Source organism: Choloepus didactylus, chromosome 19 (assembly GCF_015220235.1).
Source record: "Choloepus didactylus isolate mChoDid1 chromosome 19, mChoDid1.pri, whole genome shotgun sequence".
Taxonomy (NCBI): domain Eukaryota; kingdom Metazoa; phylum Chordata; class Mammalia; order Pilosa; family Megalonychidae; genus Choloepus; species Choloepus didactylus.
In genome coordinates, this window is record NC_051325.1 from 66,163,576 (window position 1) to 66,181,303 (window position 17,728).

General features: G+C 53.6%; 1 protein-coding gene across 3 annotated transcripts; it reads left to right on the plus strand.

Annotated features, from left to right (window-relative positions):
* The first annotated feature begins 9,202 nt into the window (after positions 1-9,202).
* On the plus strand, positions 9,203-17,201 carry TCEA2 (transcription elongation factor A2). Of its 3 annotated transcripts, XM_037812073.1 has the most exons (11): positions 9,203-9,454; positions 11,025-11,124; positions 12,038-12,100; positions 12,337-12,442; positions 13,713-13,797; positions 14,718-15,049; positions 15,259-15,315; positions 15,443-15,597; positions 15,709-15,855; positions 16,766-16,837; positions 17,028-17,201. In XM_037812073.1, exons 3-11 carry the CDS (start codon positions 12,047-12,049, stop codon positions 17,034-17,036), a joined length of 1,017 nt encoding a protein of 338 aa, XP_037668001.1. In that variant the 5' UTR covers positions 9,203-9,454; positions 11,025-11,124; positions 12,038-12,046; the 3' UTR covers positions 17,037-17,201. The 3 variants fall into 3 exon arrangements, with proteins under 3 accessions (XP_037668001.1, XP_037668000.1, XP_037668002.1); XM_037812072.1 differs by lacking the exon at positions 11,025-11,124; XM_037812074.1 differs by lacking the exon at positions 11,025-11,124 and having other exon boundaries at positions 14,919-15,049.
* Positions 17,202-17,728: the final 527 nt, after the last annotated feature.

The window sequence follows — 17,728 nt, forward strand, 5'->3', positions numbered from 1 at the left end:
CTCAATATGATAAAGGGCATACATGCAAAACCCACAGCCAGCGTAGTACTCAATAGTGAGAGGCTGAAAGCTTTCCCCCTAAGATTGGGAATGAGACAAGGAAGCCCACTGTCACCTCTATTATTCAACATTGTGCTAGAAGTTCTAGCCAGAGCAATTTGCCAAGATAAAGATATAAAAGGCATCCAAGTTGGAAAGAAAGAAGTAAAACTGTCATTATTTGCAGATGATATAATCTTATATTTGAAAAATCCTGAGAAATCAATGACAAAGATACTTGAGCTAATAAACAAATTCAGCAGAGTGGCAGGATATAAGATTAATGCACATAAATTGGTAATGTTCCTATACACTAGCAATGACCTAACTGAAGAGGCAATAAAAAAAATTCCATTCACAAAAGCAACTAAAAAAATCAAGTACCTAGGAATAAACTTAACCAAGGATGTAAAAGACCTCTACACACAAAATTACAAAATTTTACTAAAAGAAATAAAAAAGGACCTAAATAGGTGGGAAAATATTCCATGCTCATTGATAGGAAGACTAAATATTGTTATGATGTCAAGTCTACCCAAACTGATCTACAGATTCAATGCAATCCCAATCCAAATCCCAATGACCTACTTTGAAGACTTGGAAAAGCAAGTTGTCAATTTTATTTGGAAGGGAAAGGGGCCTCAAATTGCCAAAAACATCTTAAAAAAGAAGAACAAAGTGGGAGGACTTACACTTCCAGACTTTGAAGCCTACTATAAAGCTACAGTAGTCAAAACAGCATGGTATTGGCATAAAGATACACACATTGATCAATGGAATCAAATTGACAGTTCAGAAATAGACCCCCAGGTCTATGGTCAACTGATTTTTTATAAGGCCCCCAAATCCACTGAACTTGGATGGAGCAGTCTCTTCAACAAATGGGACTGGGAGAACTGGATAGCCATATCCAAAAGAATGAAACAGATCCCTACCCTCACACCCTATACAAAAATTAACTCAAAGAGGATCAAAGACCTCAAATAAGAGACAGTACCATAAAACTCATAGAAGATAATGTAGGGAAACATCTTTAAGACCTCGTATTAGGAAGTTTCTTCTTAGACCTTACACCTAAGGCACAAGCAATGAAAGAAAAAATATATAAATGGGAACTGCTCAAAATCAAAAGCTTCTGTACCTCAAAGGAATTTGTCAAATGAGTGAAAAGGCAGTTAACTCAGTGGGAGAAAATATTTGGAAACCATGTATCTGATAAGAGACTAATATATTGCATACAGAAAGAAATGCTACAAGTCAATGATAATAGTACTAACAGCCCAATTTTAAAATGGGCAAAAGATATGAAAAGACATTTCTTTGAAGAAGAAATACAAATGGCTAAAAAACACATGAAAAAATGTTCATCTTTACTAGTTATTAGGGAGATGCAAATGAAGGCCACAATGAGATATCTCACACCAATAAGTACAGCTGCCATCCAACAAACAAGAAACTAAAAATGGTGGTGAGGAGGTGGAGAAATTGGAACTATCATCCATTGCTGGCGGGAATGTATAATGGTACAGTGACTCTGGAAGACAGTTTGGTGGTTTCTCAGAAAACCAGATATTGAATTAACCTACCATCCAGAAGATGTGAAAACAGTGACACGAACAGACATTTGCACACCAAAGTTTATAGTGACATTGTTCACAGTTGCCAAGAGATGGAAACAATCCACGTGTGCTTTAACAGATGAGTGGATAAATGAAATGTGGTGTATACATGCCATGGGACACTCTGCTGCAGTAAGAAGCAACAAGTTCTTGAAACGTATGGCAACATGGATGAACCTTGAAGATACTGTTCTGAGTGAAATAACTCAGATGCAAAAGGAAAGATATTGCATGTTCCCACTTCTATGAACTATCCAAAGAATGTAAAATTGATGTCTTATAATGTAGAATATTGGGGACCTAGTGATAGACAGTAGCTAGTGAGGGGGAATGATAATCTAATATGTTCAAATATGTTAATGATGGTGAATTCAGTATGTTAGTAATGGATAGGGGTGATGATTGTTAATGGGATTATAAGTATCCAAGCTGTATTTAAGGCAAATAGGAATGAAAGGGGTTGTTTAAAGGCATATTTCCCACAGATCAGCACTAAAAATATAGATAGGTGCTTGCATGATATACTTCTAAGGTATGACACTGGCACAGAGAGTTGATAACAGAAGGGTACATGGGAAAAATCTACATATTGCATCCAAGGGATTATAATTTATAGGAATACCATACTAGTATAACACAAATAATAGGGACAAATAATTGAGGGCTGACAAGAGCTATAAGATGTTTGGGTCATTAGAATTGTTTAAAATGAAGAGTGATGAGGATTGTACAACTGAGTGATGATAGTGTGAGATACGGATGGATTATCATGGACATAACACATGCTATGTGAACTTAAGGACCCCCTACTTTATAAGTTGGGCCCTCGATACTGAGGCTCCCTCAGGTGAAACATATGGCTGTAAAGAGGAGGCTGAGCCCACATACAATGATGCCTAGGAGTCACCTCCAGAGAACCTCTTTTGTTGCTCAAATATGGACTTTCTCTCTCTAAGCCCAACTCTGCAAATAAATCCATCACCCTCCCCCCAACATGGATGGGACCCCTAAGATGAATGAGCTTTCCTGGTGACATGGGGCATGGATTCTGGGAATGAGCCTGACCCTGGCATCGAGGGATTGAGAATGCATTTTTGACCAAAAGGGGGAAAAGAAAGGCAACAAAATAAGGTTTTAATGGCTAAGAGAATTCAAATAGAGTCAAGGGGTTGTCCTGGAGGTTACTCCTATGGAAGCTTCACTTAGATATGCCAAATGACCACAATATGATAAGCGCAATCAACAGTAGTCCCGAAAACTTTAAAGAATATCCAGATCCCTATCTGAGACTCTATAAAAGTTTCACTTATTAAGTTTATTTGTCAGAAACTTAAATCCTATGCCAGCTAAGTGCTCCTATGCCAGCAAAGTCCCAAAACCCAGAGGCAATAGCTCCTTCAAGAACATCAACCAGATTTGTTCCCTTTGCTCATAAAGTTGACACCCTTTCCAACATGAGCAAGTTAGGTAGGTCACTGCCTAGACATCCCTGAAGATCAAGAAAGTGATTAAACTAGAGGAAGGGATAGGAACAGACAAGAAGGAATTTAACAAAGGATTATGAATACTGACTCTCCATATAATTTTCTTTTTCTTTGTTGCTAGGGTACTAGAATAGCTAGAAAGAAAGAATTGAAATGGTGGAACTGTAACCCATAGCATCCTTTGAAATCTGTGCTATAGCTACATGTTAAATTATAATTTGAAAGCTATACCTTTTTGTATATATGTTAGATTTCACAATAAGGAAATAACTGAAACTATGGAACTATAACTCATAATAACATTGGAAATTTCCTATATATCTACTTGTTAAATCACACTTTGAAAGATATTACCTTTTGTATATATGTTATATTTCATAACAAGGAAATGATTGAAGCTGTGGAATTGAAACCTATAATATTCTTTTAAATTTGCTCTCTACTTTTTAAATTGTACTTGTAAAGTTATATTCTATAACAACAACAAAAAAAAAACGATAGAAAATTAAAAAAATCAGTTGACAATAGATCTAGGGTCCTTTTCTGAATTCTCAATTCAATTCCATTGATCAGTATGTCTTATCTTTGTGCCAATACCATGTTCTTTTGACTACTTTGGCTTTATAATAAGCTTCAAAGTCAGGAAGTGTAAGTCCTCCCACTTCGTTTTTCTTTTTTAGAATGTTTTTAGCAATTCAAGGCATCTTTCCCTTCCAAATAAATTTGATGACTAGCTTTTCCAAGTCTGTAAAGTAGGTTGTTGGAATTTTGATTGGAATTGCATTGAATTTGTAGATCTGTTTGGGTAGGATTGACATCTTAATGATGTTTAGCCTTCCTATCCATGAACACAGAATATCTTTCCATTTCTTTAGGTCTCCTTTTATTTCTTTTAGTAAAGTTATGTAATTTTCTCTGTAGAGGTCTTTTACATCCATGATTAAGTTTATTCATACACACTTGATTTTTTTTTTTAGTTGCTATTGAGAATGGAATCTTTTTCTTGAGTGTCTCCTTAGGTAGGTCACTTCTAGTGTATAGGAACATTACTAACTCATGTGCATTAATTTTGTATCCTGCCAATTTGCTGAATTTGTTTATTAAGTCAAGTAACTGTGTCAGCAATTTCTCAGGATTTTCCATATATAAGATCATATCATCTGCAAATAATGACAGTTTTACTTCTTCCTTTCCATTGTGGATGCCTTTTATTTCTTTGTCTTGCTGGATTATTCTGGCTGGAACTTCTACCACAGTGTTGAATAATAGTGGTGACAGTGGGCATCCTTGACTTGTTCCTGATCTTAGAGGGAAGGCTTTCAGTCTCTTAACATTGAGTACTATGCTGGCTGTGGTTTTTTCATATATGCCCTTTATCATATTGAGGAAGTTTCCTTCAATTACTACCTTTTGAAGTGTTTTTATCAAACAAGGGTGCTGAACTTTGTCAAATGCTTTTTCAGCATCTATTAAGATGATCATTTGATTTTTCCTTTTTGATTTGTTCATGTGTTGTATTACATTCATTGATTTTCATATTTTGGACCACCTTTGCATGCCTGGAATGAACCCTACATAGTCATGGTGTATACTTTTTTTTAATGTGTCTTTGGATTTGACTTGCAAGTATTTTGTTGAGAATTTTTGCATGTATGTTCATTAGGGAGACTGGCCTGTAGTTTTTCTTTCCTGTAGCATCTTTATCTGGTTTTGGTATAAGAGCGGTGTTGGCTTCATAAAATGAGTTATGTAGTGTTCCTTTTTCTTTAATTTTTGGAAAGAGTTTGAGCAGGAATCAAGTCAGTTCTTTTTGGAAAGTTTGGTAAAATTAACCTGTGATGCTATCTGGCCCTGGGTTTTTATTTGTAGGAAGCTTTTTGATGACTGATAGGATCTCTTTACTTGTGATGCGTTTGTTGAGGTCTTCTATTTCTTTTCTCTTCAGTCTAGATTGTTTGTATGTTTCCAGGAAATTATCTGTTTCCTCTAAGTTGTCTAGTTTGTTGGTGTACAAGTGTTCATCCTCTTATGATTTTTAAAATGTCTTCAGGATCCATAGTAATGTCCCCTGTGCCAGTTTGAATATATTGTGTCCCTCAAAAGCCATTATCTTTGATGTAATCTTGTGTGGGCAGACATTATCAGTGTTGATTAGATTGTAATTCTTTGAGTGTTTCTTTGGAATGTGCCCCACCCAGCTGTGGGTGATGACTCTGATTGGATAATTTCCATGGAGGTGTTGCCTCGCCCATTTGGGGTGGGTCTAAGTTGATCAGTGGAGCCATATAAATGAGCTGACATAACAGAAGGAACTCAGTGCAGCTGTGAGTGATGTTCTGAAGAGGAGCTACAGCCAAGAGGGACACTTTGAAGAATGCACAGAAGCTACAGATGAGAGACAGTTTGAAGATGGCCATCGAAAGCAGACTCTTGCTCCAGAGAAGCTAACAGAGGACAAATGCTCCAAGAGCAACTGAGAATGACATTCTGAAGAGGAGCTCCAGCCTAGAGAGGAATGTCCTGGGAGAAAGCTATTTTGAAACCAGAACTTGGAGCAGACACCAGCCACATGCCTTCCCAGCTAACAGAGGTTTTCTGGACGCCATTGGCCATCCTCCAGTGAAGGTACCCGATTGCTGATGTGTTATCTTGGACACTTTATGGCCTTAAGACTGTAACTGTGTAACCAAATAAACCCCCTTCTATAAAAACCAATCCATCTCTGGTGTTTTGCATTCTGGCAGCATTAGCAAACTAGAACATCCCTCCTCTAATTTATGATTTTGTTTATTTGTGTAGTCTCTCTTTTTGACTTTGTCACTTTAGCTAAGGGCTTGTCAATCTTGTTGATCTTCTCAAAAAATCATCTTTTTGTTTTATTTATTATCTCTATTGTGGGTTTTTTTGTTTGTTTTGTTGTTCTCCAGCTCATTTATTTCTGCTTTAATTCTTGTTATTTCTTTTCTTCTACTTGCTTTAGGATTAGTTTGATGATCATTCTCTCTTCTTCAGTTGTTCTGTTAGTTCTTTCATTTTAGCTCTTTCTTCCTTTTTAATGTATGCATTTAGAGCTATAAATCTCCCTCTCAGAACCGCCTTTGCTGGATCTCATAGGTTTTGATACGTTGTTTTCTTGTTTTCATTTGTCTCTAGATTTTAACAATTTCTCTTGTAATTTCTCTTTCAGAATTTTAAATATGTCATACCACTGCCTTCTTGCCTCCATGGTGCCCACTGGACTAAGACTAAGTCACTACTTAGTCTTAATGTGGTTTCCCTTGTATGTGGTGAGTGACTTCTCTCTTGCTGCTTTCAGAACTTTCTCTTTCTCTTCAGCATTTGATAGTCTCATCAGACTATGTCTCGGAGTGGGTTTATTTGGAATTATTGTATTTGGAGTTCATTGGGCATCTCTGATTTGCATATTTATGTCATTTAGAAGGGTTGGGAAGTTTTCCCCAACAGTGTCTTCAAATACTCTTTCTAGCCCTCTACTCTTCTCTTCCCCTTTTGGAACACCAGTGATTCTTATATTTGTGTGCTTCATGTTCTCCTTCATTTCCCTGGGATCCATTTCAAATTTTTTTATTTCTTTCACCATTTGTTCTTTTGTGCTTTCACTTCCCATTTCTCTATCCTTGAGTTCACTAATTCATCCTCTACCTCTTCAAATCTGGAATTATGTGTCTCAAGAATATTTTAATTTGATCAACAGTATCTTTTATTTCCATAAGATTTGCTATTTTTAGTCTTTTGCAAATTCTTCTTTATGCTTTTCTAGGGTCTTCCACATGTCTTTTATATCCTGAGCCATGATACTGATGTTTGTGTGTACATCTTTTATTAATTGCTCCAAGCTCTGTGTCTCCTCTGGCTTTTTAATTGATGTTTGGTTTATCCGTATCTTCTGGTTTCTTCATATGCTTTATAATTTTCTGTTGTTTTTGACCTCTTGACATTTGCTTATCTTGACAGGGTTCTTTTAGGATATGCAGGATTATTAAATGTTTATCTGTAATTTGACAGTTACAGCTTGGTTGAGTGCAGTTTCCCTGACCTACCAGCAGATGGCGCTCCTGAACCACCTCTAGCCCTCCAGCAAGTTCTCCCCAACTTCATCTATGCACTGAGTGGGGGTCCAAATCATGTGGAAGTCCAATCAGTGCACAAATTTTCAGTGTGCACTGGTGACCACCAGCCCTGTGCAGTTTGGCAGGGAGTCCGCTCCAGGAAACTGGTCTCAGCCATTCCTGGGGCTGTGGGTGGAGTACTCTTGGGCTGCAGATCTGTGTGTCTCACCTTCCAGCTCAAATGCCCCACAGCCCCCATCTGCCATGGGCCCATGAGTCCCTGAGGTTGGGGGAGGTCTCCTGGCACTTCCATGCAGCACCCTGGCCTCTAGGCTCTGCACACTGTAGGCTTCTGTGGAGGAACAGTGGACACCATCACAAACCTGCCAAATCCTGAATTCTGTCAAGGAAGCTCTCCGCCACAAAGCTGTGAAGGGTTGTCTCCCAGCCAGCTGCAAACATGGCTGTGCGGGGTGTGGAAAGCTACCAATTGCTGCAATTATCTGCCTGCTCCAATGGCCAGTCCCTGGAATGGGGTTCTTGCCCACGAATCTGTGAAGGGTTATCACCTACACCAAGTACTGAGGAGGGTGCCTGGGGCATGGAAGGCTGCTCCCCTCTGCACCGTCAGCCAGCTCCAACTGCCCATTCCCCAGCAGTGTTCTGGGCCGAACACTCACCCGTCTTAGATGTAGCCTCTCAGTTTCTCCAAGTGCACAGTCACTATGGGTGCAGAATCCCTGCCCAGCTGGTGGAACCCTGGGACTGCTGTTCTGGAGCATTTTCTGTCCTTTAGTCTTTTTCATGGAGGAGAATTTTGCTCTGTCTCTCCTAATTGGCCATCTTGGATCCCCATCTAGTGTATCTTTAATTTGATCAACAGTATCTTTTATTTCCATAAGATCTTCTGTTTTTAAATTTATTCTTTCATATTCTTCTTTATGCTCTTCTAAAGTCTTCTTGATGTCCTTTATGCCCTTAGCCAGCTCACTGAAAGTGTTTTGGGGATTTGTGTGTACTTCTTTGATTAATTGCGCCAAGTTCTGTGTCTCCCCCAGTTTTTAATTTGGTCATTTGGGTTGTCCATATTTTCTAGTTTCTTCATGTGGTTTATGATTTTCTGTTATTCACCTCAGAGCATTTGCTTATCTTGGTAAGTTTATTTTGGGATATGCAGGATTATTTGAACATTTATCTATAAATTGGCAGAGCCACAGCTTGGTGGATTGCCTTTTTTTGGTCCTATGAGCACATGGGGCTCTTGAGCCACCTCTTACTCTCAGGCCAACCCTCCCCCAAATTCATCTGTGAACTAGGTGGGGTCCAACCCAGATGGAAATCCAGTCAGTGTCCCAATTTTCCATATGCACTGGTGACTGCCCACCCTGTGGTAGGGTGCACGGGCCCTGCAGTTTGGCAGGGAGTCCGCTCCAGGGCATAGTGGTCCCAATAGTTCCTGGGGTTGAGTGGAGGTCGGAGTCAACCCAAGCAGCTCCGGGAGGACGGGGAGAACTGGCGGGCGGAGGCGAAGCCGGAAAGGGGGTCCTGGTGGCGGTCGGCTGGACCGAGGGGGTTGGCGAGCAGGGCTGTGGGGGGGCTGCCGCAGCATCCCGGTACTCGAGGGTGCCAGGCACAAACCCAGTACTCCGGGCCCCGCCACTGGAGCCTCAGAGGGAACGCAGAGGCCCGGGATGGGGCGCGTGCCGAGTGTCCCGCTAACGACCCTCCATGGACTGCCCGGATCCCTCACCGCGAGGGCCTGGAGAGCCACCCCAATCCCCCTCCCCGGCTGACCTGGCCCACGGCCCTGTCTTGCGGTGGCTCGTGGGACTGCGAGTCCTCCGGTTAGGCTGGATCACGACGACGTTCCGCTTTGGGACTACACTTCCCAGAGGGCCATGCACACGCGCGGGGTCGCCTGGGAATTGTGGTCCGAGGCGGGGCAGGCATGCGCGGGGCGGGCGTGCGCAGGAACTACGCGCCCCAGCATGCAGCGCGGCGGTCGCGGGGCCGAGGGTTTGAAACGAGGGTCTCCCACCCGCGGCGGGGCTGCGTAGGCGGCCGCGGACGGGGAGTCGCGGCGGGCGCAGGAGGCTGCGGCGGCCGGGGTCGGGGTCCGATCCGGCTGCCGGGACTGCCGCGGCAGGCGCTGGGGCGTCTCCCCGGTGCGATGATGGGCAAGGAGGAGGAGATTGCGCGGATCGCCCGCAGGCTGGACAAGATGGTGACCAAGAAGAGCGCGGTGAGGGGCGCGGGCCGCCAGGACCCCGGGACCCCCGCCCCGCCGAGGCCCCGCCGTGCCTGCCGAGCCTAGTCCGGGCCGGGGGTGGCCCCCCGAGCGGCAGGACGAGACCCCGGCCCGGCAGAGGCTCCCGAGCCTCCCCCTGCCCATCGGGACGCGGAGAGACCCCGCCTCAGGCCGAACCCCTGCCCGGGGCCAGCCCTGCCTTCAACCCCGCGCTCCCGGCACAGGCCACCGTCTGTCCCGGACCCTTTCCCGGGAGCAGCCCACCCGAACTCAGACCCCTCCCGCCAGACCGAGACCCTCAAGCCTGGGCTCTGACCCCCGAGCCCGGGTCAGCGGAAACTTTCCTCGGGCCGCCCCCGCCCGGGCCTCACGGAGACCCCTGTGTGTTCAGCCCTTTCCTGCAGGCCGTCCCGCGCCCCTCGCCCTCCTCCTTCCCTGCCTGGACATCCCCCAGCCTCCCACAGAGCACCCCCCCCAGCCCTAGCCCCCAGCCCCAGCCCAGGTCCCCCACACCCTTTCTCGCCTGCATCTGAGCTCCCCACCCAGGGCCCCTTCCCCTGGAGCTACAGTGGCTTCCCTTAGGTCTCCCAGCCTCCGTGAAGGCCCTTGTCCTCCCCTTTCACAAGCCCCTCCAAGGACCAGGTCTCTAATAAATTCTCCCTCCCTTTGCCAGAACACAGCCTGCAGCAACTTGGGTGTGGGTCAGTGTGCAGAGAGCCTCAGGAAAGAGCCAGTGGGCTTATGTGAGACCCCTGAGGTCTGGGTCCTGTTACTCAGCACAGTGTGCTGAGGCTGCTAGGAGGGCAGGGACGCTGGGGTCCCAATTCCAGCACCCCTGCAGGGGGTGACGCTGGCAACCTGCGGACTGGTCCCATGGGAAGCCTCCTTGGCGGGTGGCACCTGCCTGCAGGGTAGCGGGAGGCATCACTGAGGGCTTGCGGTGGGCAGCAGTGGCCCTCAGGGCTCAAGAAACAACCTGCTCTTCCCCTAGTCTGGGCTCTTGGCCTGCCAGTGGCTTCATTCTCATCCATGCCCGCTGGGCTGGCCTGTCGCAGGCCTGAGATGCCCGTGTAGACCCCTGGGCTCTGCAAAGGCGGGCATGGCTTGGGAGAGGCTTTTGGAGTCAGGCAGGGTTGACCTGGATCTCTGGGGCCAGCAGCCAGGGACCCAGCTTCTGCTTTCGTCCTGGGGTCTGTGTGCAGCGAAGGACCTTGCAGAGGGTACGGGCGTGGCCAACAGTCTGCTGTAGCTGTTTCCATAAATGACCGCGGAATGAAGTCCCTTCCCCTAGTGAACGCACAAAACACAGAGGGTGATGCCCAGGCTGGGTGTGGGTGCACAAGGGCCCAGGGACGGAGGGTGGGGAAGGGGTGTAGGCTGGGGGTCAAACCAGGGCTGGAGAGGCGAGGGTGGGGAGGGGGCTGGGGACTGGCAGAGGCTGCTGGGGTGTTCAGGTGACTGCGAGTCCCCTTGGGAGATGTGGGGACCGTGTTGGGGGAAGTCGGAAGTCGTTGCTGCAGTGGTGGCTTCCACACGACGTTTTTATACCTCTGGTCCCGAGCAGACTGGAAGCATCTCAGCAGAGCACCTGGGGATGACGAGTGGTGGGCGGGCCCACCTGTCCCCTCCAAGGTGACCCCAGGGGCGGGGCCCGCCTGGCCGGGGTGAGGAGGGGGCTGCTGCCTGAGAGAGGCTGCGGGGCTGGGGGCTGGGCTGCAGGACCTGCCAGCTCTTACACCCTTGGGTGGCAGGGAGAGACGCGCGAACACATGGGCATGGGATGCAGCGCAGCGAGCAGGGGAGGATGCGGGTTCCCGGCAAAGCAGGAAAGGCCTGGCTTAGTGGTGTTAGGGAGCCAAGCTTTGGAGGAGGGAAGAAAGTGAGCCCTTTAGACATCCTGGGAAGGAGCATTCAAGGGCGGAGCAGAGGCCCCAAGGCAGGTGGGCTCTGTGCCTGGAGTGGCCTCGGTGTGTGAGGACGCGGAGCCCCCAGGGGCACTGGAGCAGAGGAGCTGACAGGGATGCGGCTGCCAGATGGGGGGGGCGGTGAGGGGGCAGCAGAAAGACGCCGGGAGCACGGCTCCCAGAGGGGTTGTGGCGCTGCGGGCCCACCTTGGGCTGGCGTGATTGGCTGATGCTGGTGGTGGTACCAGGTGCCGCTGAAGGTTTAGTCTGAGGAGGGGAAGATATGCCCCTGGTGGGGTCCTTCTCAGCAGGGACAGCCCAGCAGCCTCCCCTGGGCATGGGGACGGGGGTGGGGCCCCTGGGGTGTGGCGCTTGCCCACCTGCTGGAGGTGCAGTGACCCCCGGAGGGGGCTGGCTTGGCGGCTGATGTGTGGTGGTCGCGTGGAGGCTGTTGCCGCCTGATGGGGTCAGGTCTCACTGGGTTTCCTGCCCACTCCTGCCCCTGGGGGCAGCAAGGGGCACTTTGCTGGGTGTCTGCCATCTCAGTGGAGGAATCGGCTCCCTCCTGATCCCAGGTGGCGTCTGGGTTTTCACTGCCCGGTTCCGCCCAGCCTTGCCCTTTGCACTGACCTTTCCTGGAGGTTGTTTAGCCGAGGCCCCTTTCTCCTTCCAGGAGGGGGCGATGGACCTGCTGCGTGAGCTGAAGGCCATGCCCGTCACCCTGCACCTGCTCCAGGTGAGTCCCTGGGGGCCTGGCTGAGCTCAGGCCTGGGGGCAGCGTGCAGGGAACCAGGGCACCTGCCCGGAGGCTTGGCCTAGACCCCTGCTTCTCGGAAACAGTCCTGCCTTCCGTGGTCTCCCGGTGTCTCAGGGCTGAGCTGGCAGTGCCCTGCCCTGGAGGCCCCAGAGCGGGGCGGGGCGAGGTGGGGCCCCATGGGGGGACCCCAACGCCCTACCCTGCTTGCCTTGCAGTCCACCCGCATCGGGATGTCGGTCAATGCCCTGCGGAAGCAGAGCTCGGACGAGGAGGTTATTGCCCTCGCCAAGTCGCTGATCAAGTCCTGGAAGAAGCTCCTAGGTGTGTGGCTCAAGCACCCGTGGGGCCGTGGTGGGGCCAGGGCCGCCCTGAGAAGCACTGGCCTGTCGCCGTCAGCCTGTGTTGCCGTTGGTCACCTGCCATTAACTGGCAGGTAGTGGGGGGAGCGTGGGCAGTGCGTGCACATCCCCAGGAGCCCACCGTGGCCCCCGGGGCCATGACGTCCGCGCAGGAGGGTGGACAGAGGGGGCTGCTCACTGGCAGGCGGTGGGGGCTCAGCGGCTGGAGGAGCAGCAGAGCTGCCTTACACAGGGGGAGGGAGTGGGGACGTGTCCAGGGGCAGAGGCCAGCCCCGGGGGGCTTGGTGTGTGGTGGCCTTGGCCCCTGCTGCCACATGAGGCCTCTGGGGCAGGGGGTGTGGGGTGTTGGGGTGGCTGGCAGTGCGGTCACCGGGGGGGCTCTATGGGAGAGCCAGTCGGGAAGTGGACAGTGGACGCGCCCCTGTCAGCGATGGCTTGGGAGGGGCAGGGTCCTAGGAGGCTGTGGCTGGGGGGGTGAGGCATGTGTGCTGGGGGCGGGGGTTCCAGTAGAACAAGGGGAGAAGGGAGTAGGGGCCAGGGCCGGGCTGACCAGCATCGAGGGTGGCTGGGAAACGAGCCCTGGAAGGGCCGGTTCGAGGCAGGGGGCAGCCAGGGGCCGGGGCAGACAGGCCGCCTTGTCCTGAGGTCAGGTGTGGTGGTGCTCTCCAGCCGGGACCTCGGGAGGCCTCCGGCCCTTCCCAGCCGCTCCCTGGCCCTGCCCACCAAGCCCTGCATGATGGTGCCGGTGTCAGGCTCCCTCGGGGCTGTGCGAGGGACAGGCGCGTTGTTCTGGTGGCCTGGGGGACAGTCTTCACCTAAGGAAGGGCAGTGGGAGCCTCCCTCAAGAACACAGCAAGGTCCTGCCTCCCGCCACGGTGCAGGGCCCAGGTGGCTCTGTCTGAGGCGGGGGCTTTGGGAGGTGGGCTCGCCTCCAGCTGTGCCTTCTGCACACACTGCGGCCCCCTGGGACGCCTGTGGAGGTCGCTTTCCAGTGGGGGGACCCCCAGAGGCCCCACAGGCATCAGCATCGGTGGGTTGTGGTGCCTGCTTGATTGGGGGGCGTGTGTGGGGAAGGGGTGTTGGGTAGGGGTGGCAGGACCTGCTGAGGCTGACAGGTTGCTGGGGAGAGGACCCCTCCTGCAGCCCCCGGCCTCCCTTAGCCCGGCCCCGCCCTCTCCCTCGCTCTTCTGGGCCCCGACAAGCCCCCTCCCACTCGTTTCTGGCAACTGCAGATGCTTCAGATGCCAGCGCCCGGGAGCGGAGGAGGAGCGCCTCCACATCGTCCTCGAAGGGCACCCCCGAAGCGAAGGACCCCAGGTAGCTGTGCACGTCGGGCACGCGCTCTGTCCCGCTTGGTGGCCCAGGCTGGGCCAGGAGTCCCGAGCCTCGGATTCCTCAGCAGGAACGGGGTGCTGCTCATGAAAAAGGGGCTCCCTCCCGGAGGCCACAGGGTCGGCTGGCCCCACCCAGAAGCTTTCCTCAAATGCTCCTCTGGGTGCGGAGCCTTGGGACGGGTCGTGGACATGTGCATCGGCTGCCTATGAGCTGCCCTTGCAGGGAGCCGGCTGCCGTGAGTGCCAGACCCCCGAGGCCACTGCCCCGGCCAGCTCCTGACCTGGTCCGGCTCTCACTGGCTGGCCTTGGCGCGCTCCCTTCCAGTGCTTTCTGCAGAGGGAAGGGCTGGGGCCGTGGGCACACGCCGGCCGAGAAGGGTCGTGGGCCGGCAGGCAGGGAAGGCGCCGGGATTGCACCCTGCTCGTCTGCACACCTGCACGTCGTCCCTTCAGGAAATCCTGCTTCCCGCTGACTTCCTGCGGGGGTCTCGGGGTGGCAGGGAACGGCAAGGCCTGGCCGTCCGGGGCCCTGGGCGGAGGGGTCCTTGCCCCGTTTTATGCCTGATGGTGGGTCACCTGCGACAGCGAAGCTGGCCTCGGAGGACCCCTGGACCCCGTGCTCCTGCCGAGGTAGCTGTAGGTCTTTGCCTCTTGCTGACCTGGCAGTGGTGGTGGCTGATGTCAGGGGAGAGGTGTTCCTGGGCGGGGTCTGTGTCCTGGACCCTCTGAGGGTGGGGTCCCCCAAGATGGTGAGTGGCTTGAGTGCCCACACCTGTCCTGGCCTGTGGGGGCAACAGTCTGAGGCCAAGCAGGGGCTGGAGGTGTGTTCCTGCTGGTGGACCGTGACCCTGATACCTGCCCCCGCCCAGCTGCCCGCTCAGCTCTGCTCCCTCTGGCTTCCAGGCTTCCCTGCCCATGGCAGGCCGACACCGAGGCCCTGCTGGGCAGAGCTGCTTGTCTGGGTCTGTTGGGTCTTGGTGGTGGGGACCCCGGCTGCGATGCCAGCTTTCCTGTGGACTGTGCCCCCAGCACGCCATCCCCAAGGCGGACCCCGGGCTGGGGGCCACGTGGGCTGTGTGCCATCCCAGCGGCCTGTCTCGGCAGCCGCAAGAGGCCGGAGCCACCCAGGATGCCGGCAGCCCCCCGCATCACCACGTTTCCCCCGGTGCCTGTCACTTGTGACGCCGTGCGCAACAAGTGCCGTGAGATGCTGACTGCCGCCCTGCGGACGGACCGTGAGTGCCCGGGGCCAGCTGCCCACGAGGTCTGCTTCCGGGAGTCCCGAGGAGTCCCTGCCCCATCCCCAGCTCACCACTGCCCACCTGGGACTCAGGGTGCCCCTCCGGCCGCCGGGGTGCTGGGCAGGCAGAGGGTGGCAGGTGAGACGCACAGACTGCGGGGAGTGTGGCCCCAGCGGACGTGGCTGGGTGGCTCCCCCTTGTAGACGACCACGCGGCCGTCGGTGCGGACTGCGAGCGCTTGTCTGCTCAGATTGAGGAATATATCCTTTGTGCAGGGCTCCTGGGTAGGGCAGGGGGCTAAAGCGGGCGCCCCCTTTTCCTGGCTGGTCAGGGCTTCTGGAGCCTGCAGCCGGGCCTCGGGCAGGGCCGTTCCTTGACCAGTTGCACGTATCTTCCGGGACGTGGGGAACACGGACATGAAGTACAAGAACCGCGTGCGCAGCCGCATCTCCAACCTGAAGGACGCCAAGAACCCCAACCTGCGGCGCAACGTGCTGTGTGGCGCCATCACGCCCCAGCGCATCGCCGTGATGACCTCCGAGGTGCGCCCCACAGGGTGGTGGTCAGAGAGGCGTGGCCTCCTGCTGCAGGGACGTCTGGGTAGGGGGCCCCGAGGAGTGGGGACGGGCTGAGCACGTGGCCCCTCACCCCAGGAGATGGCCAGCGACGAGCTGAAGGAGATCCGCAAGGCCATGACCAAGGAGGCCATCCGTGAGCACCAGATGGCCCGCACAGGTGGCACCCAGACGGACCTGTTCACCTGCGGCAAGTGCAAGAAGAAGAACTGCACCTACACCCAGGTGAGCTCCCCACACACCTGTTTCCAGGTGAGCACCCCACATACCTGTACCCAAGTGAGTGCCCCACAAACCTGCATCCAGGGGAGTGCCCCATACACCTACGCCCAGGTGAGCACCCAGTGCAGGTGTCCTCTCCTGGGCCCCAGGTGTCCCTGGGTGTCAGTCTAGCCCCACCTGCCCATGATTTCAGCCACTGAGGAGGCGTGCTCTTGGCGGGTGTCGGGCCTCAGTGTCCCTGTGCTGAGCTTGGCTGGGCAGGAGCACTCCTGCATGGCATGGACGACACAGGTGTGAGCTGTGCCAGGGCACGGGTCTCTGTGTTGGCTCTGCATCTCCTGAGCATCTTGGTCCCGACTGAACCAAGGAGTGACAGTGACCTTCAAGGAGCCCTTCCCGAGACCCCCAGGCCCAGGAAGCAGTGCTCTCGGTGGGGGGCCCCTTGCTCTGGCCTCCGAGGTGTGCTGGTGTGTGCTGGGCTGCACGGCGGCTCTGCTACAAGGTGGACGTGGAGGTGCTGCGAGGGGCTTACAGCTGTCGGGGGCCGTGGAAGGTCCCCAGGAAGGATGAGAACGGGGTGGGGGGGGCTGCCATGCAGGAGCCCGTCAGGACAGGCAGGGCCTCGGGGCGTGGGGTGAGGGCACCCGCCTGTCCTCGGGCCCATGGGGCTCCCTCCAGCTGACACGGTCCCCGGGGCAGTGCCTACGCGCAGACATGGGTGCCCTGGGGGAGGTACCACCTCCTTCAGACCCGTGGCGCCCTGGACGGAGGCTGGACGGGGTGCTGGGGGCCAGCAGGGATGTTCCTCTGCAGCAGGGCTGGCCGAGACCCCGGGAGGAGCTGCCCCGCGGCCCCCTGCTCTGCACGGCCCTGTGCCAGGACCAGGGCGACGCCTCTCGCTCCCACCCCGCAGGTGCAGACACGCAGCTCCGACGAGCCCATGACCACCTTCGTTGTCTGCAACGAGTGTGGGAACCGCTGGAAGGTAGTGTAGGCGCAGCCGCTGCGTGCCGTCTCCGTCAGCAGGCAAGGCCGGCGTGGGGTCTGCGGCGTGTGAGCAGCAGGCCCTGCCCAGCCGGCCTCTCGGGCGCCTCGGGGCAGCGGGTGGGAGGTCCGAGGGGTGCCCGGCCCCAGGCCCTGCCGTGGTCACGTGCCTCTCGTCCTGATTCTTGCAGTTCTGCTGAGCTGCCCCTCGGCCTGCGCTCCCGCGCTCTGGCAGACGCAGCTTCTCTGGGGACCCATCCTCTGCCCCTGGCCTTCCCCAGAGAGTGGCGTGCCCTGTCCCCATCCCTGTCCTGCCTGCCATGCAGCTCTCTCCCCATTTCCCCAAGTCTATTAAATGTTTCTTTTTGCCACTCTGGTGTCTTGGCTCGTCTTGCTAGGCCAGGCTCAGGCCTGACTGCTGGGCCCTGCCTTCTGTGTCTGCTGCATCTGCTCTGCTGTGGACACCCCTCCTGGCTGGTCGGGCCCATGTTGGGTTTGCCACGCAGCGGTAGGCCCATGTTCCTGGACATGGAGGGCTCTGCCTGTACGTGCCTGCGGGAGTCGGGTGTGCACAGCCTAGGCATGTGTGGGGGGCATGTGAGCCACATGGGGAGAAGGTGTGTGCACGGACCCCACCAAGCTGGGTGTGTGGGGCTCACCCGCCTCCGTCTGGATGGCAGCTGCTGACCTTAGGGGGCAGCCTTCAGTACCTTCCAGGGCGGCTCTGCACCCCAGGCCCACGGAGGCACTGCGGGGCCAGCACTCTGCTCGCTGGAGCCTCTGCTTGAAGAGGGTGAGGTTGGGAGCCTGGGATGCGTTTGGGGGGTGGGCAGAGGGCACCCCGGGCCCCTTTTCTGGGCCAGGTCATGGGGTCAGGTGGCTCGACTCTCCA

What these genes read in the sequence shown, in the direction of transcription:
- TCEA2 (XM_037812072.1), top strand. Translation starts at nt 9,383, where the DNA reads ATGATGGGCAAGGAGGAGGAGATTGCGCGGATCGCCCGCAGGCTGGAC. An exon ending in TGGTGACCAAGAAGAGCGCG is followed by an intron (nt 9,455 to 12,037) that starts GTGAGGGGCGCG and finishes TTCTCCTTCCAG; the next exon opens with GAGGGGGCGATGGACCTGCT. An exon ending in AGAACTGCACCTACACCCAG is followed by an intron (nt 15,856 to 16,765) that starts GTGAGCTCCCCA and finishes CCCACCCCGCAG; the next exon opens with GTGCAGACACGCAGCTCCGA.